Genomic DNA, 23,924 nt, shown 5'->3' on the forward strand with positions numbered 1-23,924 from the left:
TCTCTCACCTTTGTCGCTCTCCCACTCCAGTTATGTTCTATATCCATTTGCATGCCCTGCAGCTAGCGGTGATGCTGCTACCACACTCTCACACCCTCTGCTTATGGGAATAGCAGACACGTGTACACACAAACCCCTGTTCCCGTCGTGGCAAAGTGGATCTCAGTGGTCTCAGTGAATCGAGCTAAAGCCAGACTTCCTCATGGATAGGGTTAGGGTTGGGGTTATAGGTAGGGTTTGGTGTAGGGTTAAGACTAGGGGTAGGGGTATGGGTAGCAAACCCTACAGACACCCACTGTCCTCAAATTCCAGCATGGCCCCCGGGTCGTGGCCGTTTGAGATTTCCAGCGGCAATGTCCTGTGCGGAGCTTTGTGCCAGGGTGGGAACACATGACAGCTCGGGATGGGATCCCATTACAGAGAGGGACAGCGAGAAGGTCTGCTATATTTGGCAAGACGTGATTGTTGATGCCCATGTTGGGGTCTGGTCCGGTGGGTTTGTGTATGTTTCTGTGTGTGTGTGTGTGTGTGTGTGTGTGTGTGTGTGTGTGTGTGTGTGTGTGTGTGTGTGTGTGTGTGTGTGTGTGTGTGTGTGTGTGTGTGTGTGTGTGTGTGTGCGCGTGCGTGCGTGCGTGTGTGTGTGTGTGTATGCTTGAGCATTTGTTTGCATTACTGTTGTAAATATCTTATCTACCGGTAATATTGTAATATTAAGCACAAACCTTTAAAACAGGAAGAATACAGCAACTAATATAAGACCACTACTAGGTAGGAGTCTAGTCCGCATGGAGGTAGTTCTCTGTGACAGACCGGTATATAAATACAGAATGACTGCTGCTCCTGAAAAAGGTTCAGTGACCCTGGACCAAGACAAACCCGTGTCCAAAGACACGAAACAAGTACAGCTGCTTATTTAATGTAATCTGATTGGACTCAGCAACAACTGGGTAAAAGTTGAAATGGTTTGAACTGAGGTGGGTCTTCTAGGTCCATGGTAGCGTGACTGCTAGGTGGGGCTTCAGTGCTCAACATAGGAACGTATGGCAACGCCGGTCATGTGTTGACCTTGACCAGACTTAACCTTTCCGGTCATGGTAGTGTTTCTCGAGTCAGCACAGATCTGGTAAGGCTATTCTTATTGTGTTGCCACAATATGCATTATCATCGAGCATCTGGTTGGATATTCCCATTTTGAATTCAACCAATCACAGTACATTCCTCATGTGTTGCGTCCCGCTATTCTTCCTTGTGTTTCTGTGATTGGCCGATGTCACAGCAAGCGTATCAAGGTCTTTGTATTCTAGCTCTACAGCCATGCGCTCTCAGTTATTCCTCTCACCTGGCCCCTGAGGCGGACGTCGTCCCAGGTCCTCAGGTCCGGGACGCGGTGGGGGAACCCCAGCCCCTTCTCAAAGGGCTGCGTGCCTCTGAAGTGTCCCCTCAGGATCTCAGAGTGGCCCATGTCCCTCACCGGCTGCAGCAGGGCCTCCTGGGACAGGCGCACCGGGTCTGCGTCCCTCACGTCCCGCACCGCCGACGCCACGCTGTCTACGGCCTGCCGGGGCCTGGCCTGGGTGCCCACCCATGCCTGGGTGGGGTCGGTGACGGGCATCCAGCCGGGCCCGGTCTGCTCCTGCAGGTAGGACAGAAAAGATCCACCGCCTCCACTCCCTGACCTGGGGACGGGACAAGGCGCACGGTTAGGACGCTCCGGGGGGAGTCGGACCGCGGACAACATCGGCATTCGAAGGAGGGAAGCGTTCCGTTTGTTAGCAAGGATGAGAAACACAGACAGAGGGTCACTGTTTCATGCGGTCCTGCAGCGGAGCCTTCAGGGGAACACACTAGCTTAATGCCGTACTCATCAGTCGTCGTACACACGCTAGCCAGGAGAGCTGCTTCACAGGTGCTAATAGTTTAGCAAACGAGACTATAAATCCTAAAGCGTTGGAGGAAAGTAGTGATAAACACCAGACAGTTACAGTCACATCATTTACACTCCGCGCCGCGAGCCGCCTGAAGGACTGTTGACATTTGACAGCCCGCCCGTCAGATGCCAGCGTTCAGACTCACCTGTCTGCGCTCCGGTCCGTAACATTGCTCAGACCTGGGGACTCGCTCAGCCGCGCGTACACCCTCTGCTGTCCTGCAACGAGAGAAAGCCCTTCCTCTGAGCCCGGCCCTCCTTGTTCTCTTCCTCCTCCTCCTCCTCTTCCTCCTCCCCTGGTTCCATCTTCGCTGTTCATGCTCGCAAACGCCAAAGCCTCCGAATTGACCTCTGACCCCTGACCGCGATTCAGTCCGTTGGCATTGAAGCCGGCGATGGTGCCCCCCAGCGAGCCAGGCGTGGCGGTGGCGGTGCTCAGCGAGTCCACGCCCATCTCCGAGTCGTCTTCGGCCAGCTCTATGGAGCCGTGGCCCAGCCCCGCCCCGCCCCCGCCCGCGCTGGCCTGGCTGGGGGGCCGGCACGGGCCCCCGTGGGGCGTGCCCGGCGTGCCCTCCAAGTCGTCGGCGTGGCTGCACTCCAGCGAGGAGTCCTCCACGGCCACCAGGGAGGGGCTGTTGCCCGAGGGCCACACCTGCACGTCGGACATCTCCATGAGCGTGTCTTCCTCGGTGGTGGCGATGGGCGCGCACTCCAGGCTGGAGACCTCCTGCCAGAAGGGCTCGGCGCCCAGCGGCGAGGGCAGGCTGTACTGCATGGAGGCCGGTGAGAGGAGCTCGTCCTGCACCAGCCCATAACCTGGAGCGAGACACAGAGAGGCACACTGACATGGGCCCCCCTGCCCGCCACACCTTACCCCCCCGGGCCCCGGGACCCCCCGCGAGTGGGGCGGGGCGCTGTGGTGGGAGTGTTGGGGGGCGGGGGTGGGGGTGCCCCTGCACATGGGCAGGGGGGGTTTGCCCAGGACGCAATGGGCAGGGGGAGCAGGGAGGGGGGGAAGGGGGGAGAGACAAACATGGCTGAGGTAAAAGGTGCAGGAAGCTCAGGATAGAGGGAGCAGAAGGCGGAAGTGGATGAGTAACCAATCACTCGAACCAGCCCACAGGGACAGCACCAGAACACAGGCCCACAGAGGTGGTTGTGCTCAAATTAGCACCAGAGGATCTAACGAGTCACCTCGCTTGTCACTAATTGCAAAGACCAATCACATGGTCTGGGGTTCTCACTCTGAGGTGGTGCTGCTCCTGTGGTCTGATCTCAGTGATTGGTTACGCTCTAAGAAGGATTGTCAAGCCAGTTCACAGCCAGCGCTTACAGTTTGCAGCAGCAGACACAGCCAGGGAGACTGGAGGGGGAGAGGGGGAGGGGAGAGAGAGAGAGAGAGAGAGAGAGAGAGGGAGATAGAGAGGGGGGAGAGGGAGGGGGGAGGGAGAGAGAGGGGGAGAGGGAGAGAGAGGGAGAGGGGAAGAGAAACAGAGAGAAAATATAAAACATGAAACCAAAAATAGTGATTGAGAGAGAGTGAGAAGGTGTGTCTGGCTGTGTCTGAAGCTGCTCTGCACACTGCCCCCTGTCGGAAGAAGGACAGGAAGTTCTTGCCTCTGCCGCTATGTTACGGCTGGGACACACACCTGTCCAGCAGGGGGAGACATACCCATGCCATGAATACACAGGTTGTTTCTTTCTCATTCCAGTTTTCTTCCTCAAGCATACTCGCACGAAGGTACGCACGCGCACACACACACCCATGCATGTCGCAGTATTATAATTTCATTCAGAGACAGGCAGGAGGATATTATTAACCAAGCTGGTTAGCATGCTTGCAGGCAAATTTCTAACAAACTGCAAACCACTGACTCATACTTCATGAACCCATAACTGTTATTTCCCCGTAAACGTTAAATAGAACCCAAATGCAGACACACACAGACCCATGATTGACACATATTCACAAACATACAGTTTTTTCAATCCCTTTCGGATGTTTTGGGCGGTTGGTCTGGTGGACTCAGGGGACTCCTACCACGACTCTAAACCTCCTGAAGAACAAGAGACCCGAGTCCCGGGCTCCATGTGGGGGCCAACAGATCACCATGGAAACCATTCAAGAAGGGATACTCTGTCAATGTGTGGCCATGTAGATATGTAGATATGATCTATATATATATATATATATATATATATATATGATATTGACTCAAGGTTCAGTCTGGAACAAAGAAAATCTGCTCATTTATTTTCCCAAAGTCACGTGTTCAGTGAAGAGTAGTGACCTCATGCTTACGGGGAGAGTTGGTGCAGCAGATTACACAGAGGGACACGGAAGAGGGGCTTTGGTGTCTACTGGCAGTGTGACCACGTGGGTGTGCATTCCAGATGAGGGGCAGACACGGAGGAGGGGGAGAGAGTGAGAGAGAGAGAGAGAGAGAGAGCGAGAGAGAGAGAGAGAGGGGAGAGCATATTTCTTGTGGTGTCTAAAATGTTTAAAGGCCCGGTTGGCGTAACCTGAGTGGGGCTGGCAGCGACTCTACTGCTGAGGCAGCATCTGATATGAGGGCCAGCAGGAGACCTGGACTGCTTTCCCTGAGCAGAGGAACGTTAGCAGGAGGCTCGGGTGAACTGAAGAACACCAGTAGCTAGCTTTACGCTGCAGCACAACAAGTTCCTGCTGCTTTACGTCAAATTAATGGATTAATGATTCCAGGCTAGTCATAAATATTGAATGCTTCTCTCCTCCTGTTAAAATGTATGACGCAACTGATGGTGACATTGCGTGCTCCATAACCTTCAGTAATCTATCTTGCTGAGGGTGGCCAGTTTCCTGTCAACATTTGACTATTCTTATCATCGGCTGGACAGGGACAGTGGAAACAGAAATCATAAATAATGTGGTCACAATATTCAATATCAAGAAGGTGTCTATTATAGAAAGCACAGAAATAACTATTTTGTACTAAAGTCGAATTCTCTGTTGGTTTGACTCGCATGCCCAAACAAAAGTCACAACAACATGGTGGTTTGGAAGGACTGTCCAAGGGTTTCCTGTACGGATCATGGTTCACGTTTAAAATAACCCCACCAACCCTCATGCCACTTCACCACCCTCTTTGAATACCCCCAGACCTGGGCTCGGAGTACAGGCCAAGGAAGGATGGAGGATTAACTAAAATAACTAAATCGGGACCCTTGTACATCACTGCTTCTCTGCATGGTAAAGCTTCTGCAGTATTGGAAATGAGTATCCAGGAAGACTCAATACAAATACACCTTTTATAAACGACCCTGAAAACAAAACTCCCACCACTAAAGATTGACCTTGTTTGTGAGAAAAAAATTATATAAATCCAATATAAATGCATTTTGGGATTGTGAGAAATGTTCAAATATGCTCAATTAGTGCTTTGGGTCAGAGGAGGAGGTTTAGAGATGTCAAAGATGCTATGAGTTGTGATGATGAGATGGAGGATGAGGACAAGGAGACTGGGCATCGTATGAGGAAGCTAAACACAGGAACACAATAGACTCCCATGTAAATGAATTGTGAGACTTAGAAGTAGAAATAGACGTACAGATACTGACACATTGAGACAACAGAGATATAGGAAAACAGTTAGGAACACAGGGAGACACATTGATATGTACAACACTGAAGATGACAGTACGACAGTACAAACGAGGAGCCCACTTTCAAATACACACACAGACATAGAGTCATGGAGGGACATTCAGGTAGAAACATTCATACATGAACACAGTCACGGTTTCCAGTTCTGAAAAAGGTTGAAGCCTTTTCTTCTCTTTAACCGTGTATTGGAGCGATACACAGGAGACATGCTCTCAGGTCATTTCCAGGTACGCATGCCTAGCCAGAACCCAACGCTCGCTCATGCAACACTGGGTGCTAATGCAGGGGTTTAAGGACTTCATTTCCCAGAAGCCCATTGTGCAAACTCCTGCCCTCATTTCAGTGTCACCATGCAAACGTATGAGGGGGGAACCTCAAGCTCTCGTGCGCAGTCAGACATGCAGGAGGTCAGGGAGAGAGGAATGTAAAAGGAAGAGGTGACAGAGAGGAGACAGATTAAGATAGAAGAAACCATATGCGTACACAACAAAGGAAACAGGAGGACAGAAGAATTAAAAATAATCAAATAAATCAACAGAGAGCGAGAGAGCAAGAGAGAGAGAGGGGGGAGTGAGGGACACCTCCACCCCCAGGTGGGTTCTGGGTATATAATCTGTGTGTAGGGATTTGCTCACAGAGCTTACAGTAAAATAAAAAGAAGAAGAAAAAAGTGTGATTTTCAGTAGAAAAAAATGCTACTAGTGGTAGTCTTAACGTAAAGACAGAAAGATATGGGTCAGAGGTCAATATGAGGTCAGCATGAGGTCAGAGTTCGGAGAGGAGGAGGAGTGAGTAGGAGGTAGAGAAGGGCGACCGGGCTGCAGATGACAAGTCGAGAGGAAACACAGCGACAGTCAGTCTCAGGAAGGAACCACGGACCCCTCCAGAAGGACATACAGACGGTCCGCCCCGAGGAACTCACTGATGGCCCATGCATGGCAGGCAGAGAGCTGGAGCTGGAGGCCTACTATATTTACCTAGAATTATTGGGTTAAGTCATCCTGTTCATAGCAAACAAACTCATGATTTAGGTTAAAATCCAGGAAGATCAGGGTTGTTTCAGAACTCATAGTGGGAATTCATTTCAATAGCTAGATAACTACACTGGCTTGTTCATGTCATGTACTCTACATTCAGAGGAGGAGAAGAGCCTCTCTGAGCGGGACATGGAGATACAGTACATGTTCCTCTAACGTAGATCTTCTTACGCTGTGATACAAACAGGGTTTTCCCAATGTATACAAAGCAGAAAGAAGGGTTCAGCGTGTTTTAGTCTGCAAATGGCATCAAACTCATCAAACTACACTTGTGTGTCGTCACACTTTAAATAACTCTGGACCATTCCTTTAAATAAATCTGGACCAGTCCTTTAAATAACTCTGGCCTATTCTATTTATATATCTATGGACTATCCCTTTAGATAACTATGGACAATTCCTTTGGATAACTATGGACTATTCCCAATAAAGTGATTAGAATAAATAAAGCCTTGAATGGACAAATGGTTAATACTGAGGGGGGCATATGATTGGATTTATGATCAGCTCTTGGGGCTGTTCAAGACAAAAAGAGTCAAATGCTTGACAGACTGAGACTTCACTTTGAAGCAGCCTTGATGTTCCCTGTCATTGTTCTCCCAGTTTAACTCTGGGACAAAAACATCTTCAACCGGTCCTTCATGTGTGATCAGCCAGAGACACAACAGCCCTCTAAAAAAATAACTCACACAGAGTGCCAAGGGAGGGCCTTTGAGGTACTGCTAATCAAACAGATGGACAGAAAGAGGGACAGACAGACATTCAGACAGACGGACAGACGGACAGACGGACAGACGGACAGACCGACAGACAGACAGACAGACAGACAGACAGACAGACGGACGGACAGGTATCAGATGCACCGCAGCCGTGATCTGAACGTCTCTTTCATGGTCATGTGTCTACGCATCGTTACATCCCCGGGCATTGCTCCAGTTTGCACAGGGAGAACCAGTGGCCGGGCTGGAGACAGGGGGCCGAGAGCCGGGCAGCTCCCCATGAGGACCACAGGGAGGAGGGCGCCCTCGGCAGGCCAGAGGGTGAAACTGGAGTCAATCAAGATGTACCATGTACCATGAGGAGGAGGAGGAGGAGGAGGAGGAGCACTCTGTAGAGGAGAGCAGTTACCATGGGCCAACCTTATGCTCTAAGGCAGACTGGTACCATGTATGGCAATGAGTTGATACACATTGAAGATATCCCATGTTGAAATGCCTTGGATATAAAAGTCATAAGGGGGTGTATAGGCAGTTTTCTATTTGAATAAAAGGTGTGATTTCTCTTTAAAGCAAACTGTGATAAAGACTTGACTAAAAACACAATGCTTACAAATAACATTTGTGCGCAGTTGAATGATTGTTTACTAGTATATTGGTTTAGATGAGTGAATATATTTGGCTTTGGGATTTCTTTATCCCTTTGCTGGTGGCTGCATAGATACTCCAGTCCTAAACATGCTCTGCTTAAAGATCCTCTAACCTTTATCTTTATGAAAACACAATCTTGAAGTGAATATTGAATGCTTGACTGCTTGACCACTTTTATTTGTTAAAACAAAGAAATACTATAGCTACATTTCCACACGTTCACTCTCATTGAGAATGCTTAGGGATCGATGAGTTGGCAATCAGAACTTCCATCTTGAGGTAGGTCTGATTATTGTGCCAGGTGTCTCCCAATCTGGGACTATTCTTCGCTGCTTTTTTAAACAGTGCAGAAGTCCTTTCTTTGTGCCAGTTTGAACCAATTACAAATGGTCTCATCGAAGCCACCCTTTTACATACGAGTCTCACATTATTTCAGGGGTCTCTAGACTTGAGTTATCTGGCACAGCTCTGGAACCTCAAGCTGAGGTCATGCCTAGGAACTTCCCTGAGGCGCTCCAGAGGATGACGTAGGAGTATCCTGAGTCCCAGCAGTGGTGCGGCATGAAAACCTCTCATGATCAGCGTTTATCGTCTAATGTTTAGCGTCTAATATTCATCGTCTAGGGGCGAAGGGGCGACACCATCCCATACAAAGTGAACGTAGAGACGCGAATCGGGCGAATTATTCGCCAGAGAAAACCGCAGACAAGTTTTGATTTGTCGCACCACACTTTCGCCCTGCACGGGCGAGCGTGTTCACGAGGATTTGCAGCGTGTCAAATTTGCTCGAGTTGAAATATTTCAACTTTTCCGAGACTTTCGCGGGATGACAGCCAATCAGCGTTCAACAGCGTGGCCATTGAGTGACATGGGTTATGTAACAGCCAATCAGCGTTCAACCGACCAACCGTTCCCTGCAGTGCAGTCCGGGGTGAACCGCAGCAAATTCGGCTGACAAAACTTGCACAGCGACAGTTTATGATTTGTCGCGCGACAAAACATGGGCGACAACGCAAACGGGCGACAAATGTGACTTTTAGTGTGAACGCAGCTTAACGATTAGCGTCTAACGATGAGCGTCTACTGATTAAGCATCTAACGGTTAGCGTCTAATGTTCAGCCTCTAACGAATAGCGTTTAACGTTTAGCGTCTAATGTTCAGCATCTAATAGGGGTGTGACGATACACTCAGCTCACGAGACGAGACGAGACACGATATTCGGTTCACGAGATCGAGACGAGACGAGATTTTAAGAAAACTACAATGACAAAATATATGACTGGACCAACAGACTTTTATTTAACCGAGTTGCACATGCATTTTGAAATGTTTTATTATAACTCTTAACATTCATGAAATTGAAACTAAAACTAAAATTTATAAAAGTTGAAGTAAAATAAATTAAATCAAATAATAATTCTCTTGCAAACAATATTATGTGCAAAACCAAATCAAAGTTCTACTCCATCAATACAGAGTGCAAATAGTGCAAACAGATTCTGACCAAGTATGTCACTGACAACTAGGTATTGTCCGTGTCTTATCAGTCACTCTACTGCCATTCATAATTTCCGCCGGGTACCCAAAATGCTGCCAAACAAATCATTTAAAAGTGGCGGGGGCATCTTCGACGGTAATACGGGTATTTTCCGACGTCATTCTGGCTGCCTATGGCTGCTTCCCCTGCTTCCCCTCCTTCTCCTCCTCTTCTTCTTTTCCTTCTCCTACGTAAGGTTCTGGCAGTCTAGACGTATCAAAGCCGCATTACTGCCCCTACAGGCCACAAATAGAAGTTTGGATAGCTCAGAAATCTCGCGAGACAGATTTTTAACGCGACGGGTAATATCGTCGAGTTTAATCTCGCGAGATCTCGTGGCACGAGATCTCGTCACACCCCTAGCATCTAACGAATAGCGTCTAACGTTCAGAATCTCACGATTAGCGCCTAACGATTAGCATCTAACGTTCAGAATCTAACGATTAGCGCCTAACAATTAGCCTCTAATGTTCAGCATCTAACGATTAGCGTCTAACTTTCGGAATCTAACGATTAGCGTTTAACGATTTTCGTCTAATGTTCAGCATCTAATAATTAGTGTCTTACGTTCATCGTCTAACGTTTATAGCCGAATGTTCAGCTCTCAAATTAGCGTCTAAAGTTTAGCATCTAAAGTTCAGCTCAGTGTTAGACAGAAATGACAAGGAAGAAAACTGAAGAGAAGAAACAACAAGGCAAACCTCGGTTTGCAGTTTGGGTCGGCCCCTGAGCGTAAGGATCTTTCTGCACTTTGGGGTTCTGAGCCGTAGTCTTACCATTGGTCAGGCCTGGGGAGAGGTGCTCTCTCTCGCTTGGCCGGCAGCGGTTGAGCTCCCGAGAGCCCTGCCGGCCCTGGGACTGGGGGGGCGGCCCCTCCAGCATGGTGACGATGTCCATGCGGTCGATGCTCTTCAGGGCCACGTACAGACTCTCCACTGGGGGGACGACGACACATGAGGGGGGAAGGGGGTACACAGAGAGAGGAGAAGGGGATACAGAACGGTTAGAGCAACAGGATCAATTAACGTGGGACAACCACAACAATAGCAATAGCATGGTTGAACATCTGGATCTGAGATGATCAACATCCTAAACCGGTGCATAGACCTTGGAAGAGGAGATGGGGTTGTGGATCTGAAAACAGTGTGTAGATCCTACAGGAGGAGACCAGGTAAAGGAGAACCTGAGTGTGGTTATGACTGATGTGAAGGTGAGTTAAGACTCACTTCTCATGTACTCACTCTTGGCCCTCTTGCCCTCCCTGGTAGCCCATAGATTGAGCAGCGCAGAGCTCTGCTCCAACAGCGAGTTGGGGTTCTCCACCCGGATCTTGTTGATGTCATCCACACTGAGCTGGAGCTCACGGGCTAGCTCTGTGGGACACATGGGGGGAGAGGATGTATAACACCGACCCTAGCTCTGTGGGGACACAGAGAGGATGTATAACACAGACCCTAGCTCTGTGGGACACAGAGAGGATGTATAACACCGACCCTAGCTCTGTGGGGACACAGAGGATGTATAACACTGACCCTAACTCTGTGGGGACACAGAGAGGATGTATAACACAGACCCTAGCTCTCTGGGACGGAAGGAGGGACTGGACTTTTCTTAAATGGTTTAAAAAGGCTTCCCACCGCAAAAGAGAATCATAAGATATCCCCACGGCCATAACACAAAGGGGTCTCAAACAGACAACACTGCAAATTTTCTTCAGAAGGTAGTCAATCCCTCTCCCCAACAAAGAACGTGCTATGACTACCAGGCATTATTTCCTAGCAGACAAGCAACGCTCTGGTATCACTCAATCATCAACCCTCCATCCAATGGAACATCCCGCTGTCACCGTTTACCCTCACGACCATTCTACTATTGAAGACAATGGAGAATCACTTATCTACAAAGGAAGATTTTAATCTTTTGACGATTTCATTGTCCCCCCTACTACCTACCTACAGGTCTACCTACATATACACCTCCCTACCTACAGGTCTACCTACATATACACCTCCCTACCTACAGGTCTACCTACATATACACCTACCTAGATACAGGCCTACCTAAATAAAAACATACCTACAACCAGGCCTACCTACAACCAGGCCTACCTACCACCAGGCCTACCTACCACCAGGCCTACCTACCACCAGGCCTACCTACCACCAGGCCTACCTACATACAGGCCTACCTACATACAGGCCTACCTACATACACGCCTACCTACATACAGGCCTACCTACACACACACCTACCTACATACAAGCCTACCTACATACAAGCCTACTTACATACAGGCCTACCTTAATAAAGGCCTACCTACATACACACCTACCTAGATATAGGCCTACCTACATACAGGCCTACCTAAATACACACCTACCTACATACAGGCCTACCTAAATAAAGGCCTACCTAAATACACACCTACCTACATACAGGCCTACCTAAATAAAGGCCTACCTACATACACACCTACCTAGATACAGGCCTACCTACAGCACTGTTGAAGGGGCCTGAGGCTGAGACTTAAGAATTTCATTGGCAGCGACAGCATCTGTAATTGTTGTGCATATGACAAATAAACCATCTTGAATCTTGAACAGGCCTACCAAAAAATCCCTGTCTCCAAAGCCCTTTTAGTGAGACAAAAGTGTGATGTAAGTTTTCCAGCAGCCAGTCAGTGCCGGCTCCTCCACTCACCAGCCCAGCTCAGTCCCAGCTGTTCTGCGATCAGAGCCATCTTTAACTCTGTCCTTTCCATGGCAGTCATGGCCGCTGCAGAAACCACAGCAGAATTGATACCTTAACAAATGAGATGAAGATTTTCAGACTCAGTTCAAGAGTTCTGTCATTGTTCTTTGGTTTCACCTTGTACCTTTGGGTGCACCTTATGATCAATGTACAAATAAACCTTTTCTAAATCTCATAATTTCCTTGTAAATTTTGCAGGGTTTGAAATACAATAATTCAGCCTCTTACTCCTCGATTAACGAAATGTTTGTAAACCCGAGTGAACATAAGAGTGTGAACCCTAGTGAAAATAAGAGTGTGAACACTAGTGAACATACGACTGTGAGCCCTACTGAACATAAGACTGAGCCCTAGTGAACATAAGACTGTGAACATAAGAGTGTGAACCCTCGTGGACATAAGAGTGTGAACATAAGAGTGTGAACCCTGGTGAATATAAGAGTGTGAACCCTAGTGAAACTAAGAGTGTAAACCCTAGTGAACATAAGAGTCTGAACCCTAGTGAAACTAAGAGTCTGAACCCTAGTGAAACTAAGAGTGGGAACCCTAGTGAAACTAAGAGGGTAAACCCTAGTGAACATAAGAGTCTGAACCCTAGTGAAACTAAGAGTGGGAACCCTAGTGAACATAAGAGTGTGAGCCCTAGTGAAAATAAGGGTGTGAGCCCTTAGTGAAAATAAGCGTGTGAACCCTATTGCACATAAGAGTGTGAACCCCGTAGGGATGGGCGTGAGGAATCGATTACTCGAGTACTCCTCGTTACATATGAACTCGGTTGATGGACAGGCAAACTCGAGTTTGCATATACACACACAGACAAGTGTTCTGAAGCAAACGTATACATTTTCCGTGTGGCACCACTGGCGCGTGCCGTGCCGTGTGTGCACAACGCCAGAATTCAAAAAGTTAAGAGATGGCGGTTAGAGCAAAGCGCAGCAAAGTATTGAAAGACTTTACAGAAATAGGAGATCATAAGGTGAAATGTCAAATATGCCAAGCGAAATTGAGCTACCAGAGTACTACAAGTACTATGCGGCAACATATGCTCCTGAAACACATCGGTGAGTTCGGGAAAGCAGACCCGCAGCAACCAAGTGTGTCGGTTATTTTCACCGCTGCAAGACACAGCTGTAATCCCGGCCGTGTATAGAAGAATCACAACGCTGAGTATTTTTTTAGTTCATTTGCTGCCGTTTTATTTGCAGCTTTAAATTATTTGCAATGGTTAGGCTACTTGCTTCGTTTTATTTTTTTTAAAAACGTTACAGGCCTTCGTTCGACGTGATTTAAATTGTGAGACGCATATTTATTTTTGCAAGGAAAATGTGTTTTGAACGTTTGCCAAAATAAATAATGAATACTCTGATAACTCTTGACTGTTTTGATTGAGAATAAGCATTACATGTTTGATTGGTAATATTGCCGTTCATCATTAGGCCAATTCCTGCTGCAGATGCGTTGCATTCTAAAAATAGATTCGTTTTAAAGGAGTACTCGATTGATCCTCGAGGAATTCATTCGATCACTCGAGTTTGGAATTTACTACTCGTGCCCATCCCGGCCCATACCCATGGCCGGCTCATTCATAGCGCTGTATCTCTCCCTCAGAGCTAGTGGGGTCAGTGTGCGTCTCCGGTCTTCACTCCCAACCGCCTGCCAAACAGAAGGACATCACGTCACTCAGTGTGGATCGTACGATCGTTCGTCATTAGATCATCGTCATCATGTAGACATGTTGATATATTGATGGACTCTTTACCCTGGCGCACGGGGGCATGGTGATGTTGAGGTTGCAGAGGACTTGTTGGCTGTCTTCATACTTGGTGGACTTGCGGAGGAACGACAAATATCCAGTGGGATCCTTGCTGCTGTCTCTCACCTGAGGATGATGGAAAAAGGCGTTCAGGGCACATCTTGCTTCAGAAATATGTAGCAAAACACAACATAGGAGGATAAATGTGCTTTGAGATTCCTGCAGCTGGCTTCATATGATGGGGAGGGAATACATCACTTCATCCTATTGGATGAAAGATAAGTTAAATACATTTCACAAGTTGTTGGCACAATCAACAACTTCCTAACAAGCTGAATAGAACGTTATTTTAAGGTCATGGGGACTTTAGTAAAGGAGAGTATGAAATCCCCCCCCCCCCCCCCCCCCCACACACACACACACACACACACACACACACACACACACACACACACACACACACACACACACACACACACACACACACACACAACACACACACAAACACACACACACACACACACACAGTATACGGTCTTATGTAAACACCTTGACGGAGACAGGAAGCCTGTTATCCTTGAAGGCCTGGAAGCTGAAGCAGCGAGGCTGCTGGGTGGCCTTCCTGATGGGCACCAGGTTCCCTGAACACTCAAGGTGCAGAGGCATACCTTCCATCACCTGCAGGGGGCAACACTGGGATCAGCCGCCGCAAACAGGAAATGGACACAAACAAAATGTCTAGCGATATGGGCCAAAAACTAAATAAAAGTCGGCAAATAAGTTGTCGTTTTAAATGTTGCCTTATCACTGTGCGAGGTGTCATCTAAGGAAAAACAGGTGTCAGTGAACACTAATGACGGCTATGCTGTGTTTAATGTAACAAGGTATGGGTAGTAGGCTAGGCTGGTGAAGTACCTGTGCCCTGGCACACAAGATATGATAGGAGAGACATCTGTGAGAGGGACTACAGACAACCTGAATAAGCAGCCCTTCTATCCCAAGTTCTCCTGACCTCTATGTCCCGGCTGCGGGCCACCTCGTTGAAGTTCTCGTGCTGCTCCAGGGTTTTGTCCATCTTGTCGTCCGTCATGCAGTAGCAGCGCAGGCGGCCCTCGCGGACCTCGTTCATCTTGGCGAACACCACAAACTTGGCCATGTAGGGCACGGCCGACAGCTCTCGGTACAGCAGGTTGGCGAAGGCCACTGCCTCCGCCGTCCGGGGGCAGTCCGCCAGCCAGAACCTGGAGCAACAACACAGCGTGAGTCTCTGGGGCTCATCACGCTACGAACGAGCTCTGATCGGAGCGCTCGTCAGGGCGTTCTACAGGTGCTGCTCACCGCGCGGACACGTTGGTGGTGAAGTTTGCGCACTCGTTGGTGTAGAGCAGCTTGGTGGTGCCGGTGATGTCCTCCCACTGGGCCGGGGCCGTGCCTCCTGCAGGGAGGACATTAGATCAACACGTTGCCGTGGTAGAACCTCCTGACTGCTGCCAGCCATAGCAGCAGAGGGACAGCCTGGCTAGGGTAGTTTGGCGCTGTTGGCCGCCTCCCAGTCAAAAGGATCTGGGTCAGATGCCCACCTTCTGTAGCCTACTGATGAGCATCCTAGAGAAATTGCCTGAACACACGGCTCCCTAATGACATGTATGGGAGGATGTATTTACTGTAAGTCACTGTTGATAAAAGCATCGCCTGCAGAGTACACTCTTGGGGGCCCTCCGTCCCCTGCCCGGTACAGTACCTATGACGGAGCAGAGGAGGCGAAGGCTGGTGGTGTCCCCCTCCCCAGCGTCCCGCGGGCTGTCCCTCCAGGATGGGGGCAGTGGGATGCGCAGGCCGATGGGCCGGTGGAACTTGCGTCGGCGCGGCTCAACCGTCACCACGGGGCTGAAGTTGGCCTGGTTTCCCAGCAGCTTTGCCACTAGCTCGTCTGGAACCGGCTGGGCCTGGAGGTCAGAGGGTGGAGGAGTAGGAGGTCAGAGGGTGGAGGAGGAGGAGGTCAGAGGGTGGAGGAGGTCAGAGGGTGGAGGAGGAGGAGGTCAGAGGGTGGAGGAGAAGGAGGTCAGAGGGTGGAGGAGGTCAGAGGGTGGAGGAGGAGGAGGTCAGAGGGTGGAGGAGGTCAGAGGGTGGAGGAGGAGGAGGTCAGAGGGTGGAGGAGAAGGAGGTCAGAGGGTGGAGGAGGAGGAGGTCAGAGGGTGGAGGAGGTCATAGGGTGGAGGAGGAGTTTATAGGGTGCACTGCAGGAGGAGTTGGTCACAGGACATGGATAAAAGAGAGGATATGAGGATGCTCATCCAGAGGTTGGATAATATCAGCGGCTGTTGGAGAAATCATAAAGATACTGGATAGGAAAATGAAGGGAAGGAAGGGAGGTGTCTTTTTTTTTTTGTTTATTGTAAAAATGTAACAAAAAGTTTAACATCGATTTTCTAGAATCAATCATACCATTTGGATATCAAAGTAGAATTCAGGTTTTGATGAGGCCCATATTAAACATTATGCATTATCCAGTTAACACAATTGAATGAAAAAATTAGGAATTATTAGACTACAAAAATAAATTATTAGCTTTAAAAAAAACAACAATTAATTAGCCTTTACTTCATTATCTTTAGAAAGACAAATTTGCGTATAAATATCAGACATTCATTTTGCAAAATATCATTTAGTATATATAATAATATTAGCATTGACACATCTATTGTATGTACATGATAACAGACATGCACGGCTGTAAGGGATGCATCACATGCACTAACCCAAAGCCTGCAGACAGGAAGATAGAAACATATAATATATAATTTTAATTTCCTTCCATCTCAATGATCAATAAATTAAATTGACCCACTGGTTCATGCTGGAAATGCTGATCAACACATTGAATGACACACCGCTATTCTAATAACCAAAATATAAAAGTCATGAAATAGTGAACAAAAGAGCGTTAGCAGCTCTAACTGAAGTAACATGAAACAGGTCAATGAGTTAATAAAGGTGCTGATGGGAGCGGGCCAAGAGCACGGGGAAACAATCCAAGGTCCAGGGAATAGTCAAAGTAATAAACATGACATGAATGAATAAAATAACAGAAAGGACAGAAGAACACGTCAGGTTGTAACGTCCTGGTCCCATGCTGGCCGTCGGCAAGGCAACAGAGGCGGAGAAGACCTGCTGGTCACTAAGGCCCTTAAGGCCCCCACCTCTCCTCTTCCTGCCACCTCACCTGCAGCCCCAGGCGGACCCTCTTGGTGACGGCCGTCTCGGGGAAGGACGCCTGCACCATGGGCAGCAGCTTGCTGGTGAGGGCGCCCCCCTCAGGGCCAATCAGGTCGCTCTCCTGCTGCACGCGCGACACCACGGCCAGGTAGAGCGGGAAGTCGGTGGAGATGATGCGGCGGATGCGCTTCTTGCCGAGCTCCTCCTGGCTCTCCAGGTCTGGGGAGGGCGGAGGGCAGGCGGGGGGTCAGGCGGGGGGTCAGGCGGGGGTCAGGTGGGGGTCAGCAACCTCAACCTTGTGTTAGCACGTTCAGGTCGGTGCTATTCTATTTCTATGGGCGCTTTTGTCATGGTCTGAAGCCCACAGTGGTGGGCTCTCTTACCCTCGTCCATCCCGTTGAGGATGGTCTCCAGCACCTCGTCGCCGTAGCGATTGCGGTGCTCCTTCCACACGGAGCCGTTCTCACTCCTCAGGACCACCAGCTCCCTGTCCCCCCGGCCCAGAGCCGCGAAGTGAGGGATCTCCACTATCACCGGCCTGCCACACACACACACACACACACCCATATACATTAACTACAACTTTAAATGACACATTCTATAACAGGAAATGACTTTACACTCAATGTAATAACCAGGTTCAGCCGTGGTCTGCACGCCCCCTCACCCCAGGAACTGCATTCCGGCTGGGCCCAGGGAGATGATGCGGCTGGCCAGCCCCTCGCCCTCCACCAGGGGCGGGGGCGTGGTCAGCTTCTGGGGCTTCACCAGGCGGCAGGTGATGCGCGTGGGCGCGGCGCAGGTCCGCGGCGGGATGATGACGCGCAGGCCGTTGTGTCTGCTGCCCCGCATGGAGCCGCCGCGAGCGTCCACCATGAAGCTCACCAGGAACCTGGGGGCCACAGGGGTCACGGTCATCATCCTCCTCATAAGTCACCATCGGTATGGTTCTCCACAACTTCATCCTCCTCATCATGAGAATAAAGTGACAACTTCCTCGTCGCCATTAGGATGATCAATAACTTCGCCATCATCACACCCATCCTCTTCATAACCATCATCATTATGTTCAGGTAACGAAGTATTTTCGAAGCACCAGTCGGTGCCAGGTAGCACTAATATATCTGAACCTGCCAGACCTGCAGGATGTACCCCCCTGTGGGCTCCCTATGTTCACGGTGATCAATGTGAACTCAGCCCCACAGGCTCAACCACCCCACCATCGCCTCTCCTCTGAAGCTACTTGGTCGATGAGAAAGTCTCATTTTGTAGAAAGAGGTGGGTCAACTGAAGAAGTATCATAGGGCCAGTTTAATGATGTAAGCCTCTATCACATGAGTGGTCCCCCAATGGACCACAGACCCCCGTTCAGATGAGGATTGGATAACTCCTGCTAGCCTGAAGACTGGAGCGGAGGACCTTCCAGACAGCCACAGAGCTCTAGAACGGCAGGCGGTAAAATGGCTGCCAACTTCTAGTGAATGGAAAGGCAGATGTCAAATGCCGTTTAAGACCCAGTGACTTGACAGGGATCTGGTCCCAGTGGTGTAGCTGACAGGAAGAGACCCGCTGGGGGAGGCTGTGCGGTGGTGAAAAGGCTGACAGGAAGTGACCCGCTGGGGGAGGCTGTGCGGTGGTGAAAGGCTGGCTGACCCGGTGTGTATGGGGCTGGCCACCGGGCTGACGTTGTCCGACGTTTCAGTCGCCGGGCTGCTCGGGATCAGCGAGTCGTCGTCGTACTCTTTGGGGAGAGGAAGAGGAGTGTGTAGCTGCGGCAGAAGAAGAACAGACGGCGTTCATGTCTCCATTGAAACCATCAGGTGTCCAAAATGACCAAAATACTTTATGAACGTCTGATATATGCCAATCCTGGCGCGTCTTATTAAAAGGACAGAGAAATGCGAGGCGGAGACAGGAGGACTTAGTGAGGGTCTGACCTGCTCCACCTCCTGCTCCTTCAGCAGCACCGTCTCCGGAGACACGCGGGGGATCCTGGGGAGTGACGGGGACAGGTTCCTGTCAGGAGGAACGAGAAACAATCACATTGTAACGAGTCTGGGGTCAAACGAGCCCAGCCACACTTCCTGTCTGCCCCTGCTAGCTCTGCCCCCCCCCTCCCCTCCCCCCCCGCCTCCGTCAGTCCCTAGCGCTGTCAGCTGGTCCCCATAGACCCCCCCCCCACTGTGACCCCAGCCCTGCCACCCTTACGCTGTGCCTAGCCCCCTCTCGTACTCCATGGATTTCTTTGGGGACAGGAAATCGTCATCATGGTCTTTCAAGTCATCCATCTTCATGTACCTGGCGCCGTCCGTGGCCAGCTCCTCCCCTTCACACATACAAGAGACCGCCAGCAGGTCAGGTGACCAGGGTGGGTGGGGGAGAGGGAGGAGGAGGAGGAGAGACAACACAGAACAAAACTAATTGTTTACCGAGGTGAGAGCATGTGCACTGCAGAGATGGGACACGACATCACAGGAATGGGGCGTGTGTGTGTGTGTGTGTGTGTGTGTGTGTGTGTGTGTGTGTGTGTGTGTGTGTGTGTGTGTGTGTGTGTGTGCGCGCTGGACGTTTTTCATTCAGATGTTAGTTTTGTGAGTCGGGACTTTAGCGGTAATGCTCAATGCTGAACCAAGATGCATGATATCATACAATAGATTTGTTGACAGCAAATTTAAACAACACAGTTACAGTCACAAGGTGACCACGCGATGGTTTCTATGTCCGCTGTGTTCAAGTCAACATACAAACCGTGTGGTATTGAAGTATACATCAGTATTAGGAATGGCCCCCACTTACAACTAAGCCATGAGGGTCCCCAGATCATGAGGGGCCCCAGATCACGAGGGGCTCCAGATCATGAGGGGCCCCAGATCACGAGGGGCTCCAGATCATGAGGGGCCTCCGATCATGAAGGGCCCCAGATCATGAGGGGCCCAAGATCATGAGGGGATCCAGATCACAAAATCATGAGGGCCCCCAGATCATTTAACCCAGATCATGAGGGGCTCCAGTGTAAAGTTTAGCAGCAGATCAGATCACACACAAACATACACACACACACACACACACACACACACACACACACACACACACACACACACACACACACACACACACACACACACACACACACACACACACACACACACACACACACACCAGTCAATGTCATCACATACATTTTAAGTGCAAGACTTGTTAGTATACGATGAGTCAGTTAAGGATTCAAGAAAGACGAAGACAGTCATTACACCATGGCGCTGTGATCTTTACGGCTGAATAGCTTGAATACTTTACTTCCTAATGGTTTGAACGGTATGGTTAGGCTTTAGATCAGAGTGTAGAGGAGCGATGTGCAGGTCGAAGTCTCATTGGCAGCCACTCAGGAAGAGAAACCTCCCGTATTGTTAATGAATAAGAAGTGTTACTGGAGGGACAGACAGAGGTCACAGACGTGATGCCATGGGCGCATGCCAATGAGCATGAGGGCCACCATACCACTGAGCACTGACAGAGAGACAAAGAGACAGAGGGAGAGAGACAGAGATTAAAAAGGGAAAAGACAGAGAGAAACAGAGACAGATGGAGAGAGAGGGAGAGATTCGAGAGGGGAGAGAAAGAGAGAGAAGAGAGAGAAAGGACGAGCAGGAGAGAGAGAAAAGTAGCAGAGAGACGGACAGAGAAGTAAGAGTAAGAGGAAAGGAACAGAATGACAGGTAGAGGGAGGAGGGAGAAACAGAGGGGGCGGGACAGGAAGGAAAGGCTAAGTGAGCTTGAAATGGAGCCACAGACTTTATCACGACCTACGGACGCTGCACGATGGAAAAAGGAAGAGACATTCATACCTAGTGTTAGCTGTGCAACTCCTAAAGAGGGCAAAAGGCAAAAAGGCAATCTTTTAGGGAGCTCTAAAATAAAAAAACACGTCCCCATTTAAACAACCATGAACCCATCAACACAAAAAAATTAAATAAACACAGAAATGTAAGACCAAAAAACCTCAAGTGTCATTCAGCAGGAGCAACATCGATGTTTGACATTCCGTGGTTGTGGTTGTGATTCAGATGAGGGGATTATACCTTCATCCTCTGACACGTCCAGGATCTCATCCACCGTCTCCGGGAAACTCATGCGATGCTTCTCTGTGGTCGTCTGGGGGACAAACACCAGCAGGATGTAGATTAGCTCCGTAAGGACTAAGAAGATAAGAAGAAACCCTTCTTATGCAGACGAAGGTTGAAGAGCTTCTGGTCTCACCATGGTGGCCGTCTCCTCTGTGACCAGCTTCAGGACGTCGATGACGGAGATGTAGCCCAGCCTCTTAGCGATGGCCAGGGCGGACATGCCGTTCTGCACAGACGGAAGGAAGGACGTCACACACAACCACAGGACAGTCTAGCAGTAGGGTGAGGAGTTGTACCACAGACAAACAGCAGGATAGTCTGAAAGTAGGGTGAGGATCACAGACACCAGCAGGGGGGAATGACTCACTCCTACCTGCTCTCTAGATTGACGCGTCACATAATGACATGTCCCCTAATGACGCGACACCTGAAGGGTTCAACAGGTCCTCACCGAGGTCAGCTCGTTGGGCTGCGCCGCATGCTTCAGCAGCAGGGTCACTATGTCTGTGTGTCCCTGCTGGGCAGCCTGGTGCAGCGGGGTGTAGTCCACCTGGAGGAAATTAGAGGGCGGTAGAGGGCAACCAGGATATGTTACCGTGGGGTTACGAGCAGAGGAGCAAGAGAACCTTCACCTTCGCTTGTGAAAGCCCATTCGGAACAATGTTCATACCCACACACTATGCAGTTTTCTGTTATTATAAATTATTAAAAATATACAATGTGAATATTTTTATATAACAGATTCACAATGTGATTGATTAACAGGTCCAGTTTTTACATTTGTTATTTGTTAATATAACAAATGTATGTGTATAGATATTTTTTGGTGTAAAGATGTGCATTTGTTAACATGGCGACTGGCCATGCTGGTCTTTGTAATTGCTGTGTCCATAGCAGTTTAGTTTTAGTTCTTAACCTGTCCAGAGGGGGCGCACTCACCCTAGTTTTGCTGTTGACGTTGGCTTGTCCCTGCAGCAGGAACTTCACCATCTTGATGTTGCCATAGTGACATGCTACATGGAGAGGGGTGTAGCCCATCTGAGAGAAAACACAGAAAACAAAACATAAACCCTCCAACCAATACTGAGGGGGTACGCAGCTTAGAAGTGACACAGAAGGATCCCTCGGCCCTGATGTTGATAACAACTTATCAGTCTGAATCTATCAACAAGTTAGAAGCCAGAGGCTCATTGTGTCTAACACACCCTAGACTTATATATATATATATATATATATATATATATATATATATATATATATATATATATATATAGACTTATATACATAGACGCCGCATTGGCCTTTATGTCTAAAAGACCATGTCTTACAAACGTATAGACTCGTACCCGTTGGCCTTTGGACCCTAAGTCAACGTGGTCGCCATGTTGGGGAAGCCAAGACAGAGCTGTCAACAAATACTAGCAAAGCCCTTTTTGGATTAAAGCACTATAAAGGTTACATCTCTCTGCCCATTTCAATGAGTCATTTCAATCTATGTGGAGTACACATTGTTCTCTTTCATAATCATTTATATCAAATACATATTATGATTTAATGGGAATGTTCAGAAGAATCATTGACATGGGTTGAGAATCTAAATGTTATCCACTGTTTTCTTTTGTCGCAGGACAAACAGAGGTGTCACTCATAGGTAATGATTGTCTGCTGCCTTAAATGTACAGGGGCACGGGAAGTACTTATCTTCACCGGTTTAGTCTACTACCTGTGCCCTGGTGTATAAATAGAGCAGACCCATAATTAGTGTTCCGAGCTGTGTTTGTCCCATGATGCACCTGTTTGCCCAATCATGCACCTGTTTTTTTTTCCCACAATGCACCTGTGCTAAAGGGTCGGGGCTAGAGCCCACAACAGGCTGCAGCTCAGGGTAATGATGCCACAGACTGGCTGACAAGACAAATATCTATGCAAAACATGAAAGTGTGTCTTTTATTTATCTAAATCTAATATTAGACACAAACCATTGGAGTCAAAGTCAAAATTAACTTGTAAAGCCAGTTTCTTGTTGAGTAACAGTTTAACAGCAGCCCCACTCATTCTAATCCTGGAACTCTACTCTTATGGGTATTTCTGAGCCCAATGTTGTCCAGTATATACATAACGGTATGACTTGATACTCTCCATACTCTCTCCTTACAAGTGGAGCTAAACGGTGGTGTTGTTCCATCAGCCACAAGCTCATTCCTGGGTGAGGGAGTTGTGTATTGATGGTAACCTGAAGCTGGGATAGGAGGTCAGGATGCTATTTCTGCTCTGGGAGGAAAGGTCACTACTTAATCCAACTGACCACAAGCACAAAGGGAGAGGAAGTCTATTACGTGAAGACATGCACTGATATGGATTAGGCCCATATTTGTATGTCCTTTGTATATCTTATTGTTAGTAGTGTGAAAAGTTATTTTGATCCAAAGACTTACTCTTAAGGGAATCTTGCTTTATTTTCTTTTGTTATGCTTTAATGTCCATTAAAATTAATGGACAAGGGAAATATGTATTTTAAGGGGAAGGAAATCCCCAAATCACATTATCAGTTGAACACTTTCCGGTTGG

The 23,924-nt window shown here is 48.7% G+C and overlaps 1 protein-coding gene across 1 annotated transcript in view; it reads right to left on the reverse strand.

The window, feature by feature from the left end:
• Nucleotides 1-23,924, reverse strand: part of ank1a (ankyrin 1, erythrocytic a) — a 69,454-nt gene that overhangs the window by 10,213 nt on the left and 35,317 nt on the right. Inside the window, 23 exon segments of the mRNA XM_060053497.1 lie at nt 1,340-1,676; nt 2,074-2,743; nt 3,261-3,290; nt 10,289-10,447; nt 10,739-10,885; nt 12,213-12,287; nt 13,832-13,916; nt 14,023-14,142; nt 14,566-14,694; nt 15,029-15,257; nt 15,355-15,451; nt 15,758-15,962; nt 17,240-17,451; nt 17,616-17,770; nt 17,900-18,124; nt 18,886-19,001; nt 19,170-19,248; nt 19,441-19,558; nt 21,078-21,098; nt 21,312-21,384; nt 21,490-21,582; nt 21,808-21,906; nt 22,296-22,394. Of these exon segments, the coding sequence (XP_059909480.1) occupies nt 1,340-1,676; nt 2,074-2,743; nt 3,261-3,290; nt 10,289-10,447; nt 10,739-10,885; nt 12,213-12,287; nt 13,832-13,916; nt 14,023-14,142; nt 14,566-14,694; nt 15,029-15,257; nt 15,355-15,451; nt 15,758-15,962; nt 17,240-17,451; nt 17,616-17,770; nt 17,900-18,124; nt 18,886-19,001; nt 19,170-19,248; nt 19,441-19,558; nt 21,078-21,098; nt 21,312-21,384; nt 21,490-21,582; nt 21,808-21,906; nt 22,296-22,394 (3,573 nt within the window).

The sequence above is a fragment of the Gadus macrocephalus genome, chromosome 6, assembly GCF_031168955.1.
Source record: "Gadus macrocephalus chromosome 6, ASM3116895v1".
NCBI lineage: Eukaryota > Metazoa > Chordata > Actinopteri > Gadiformes > Gadidae > Gadus > Gadus macrocephalus.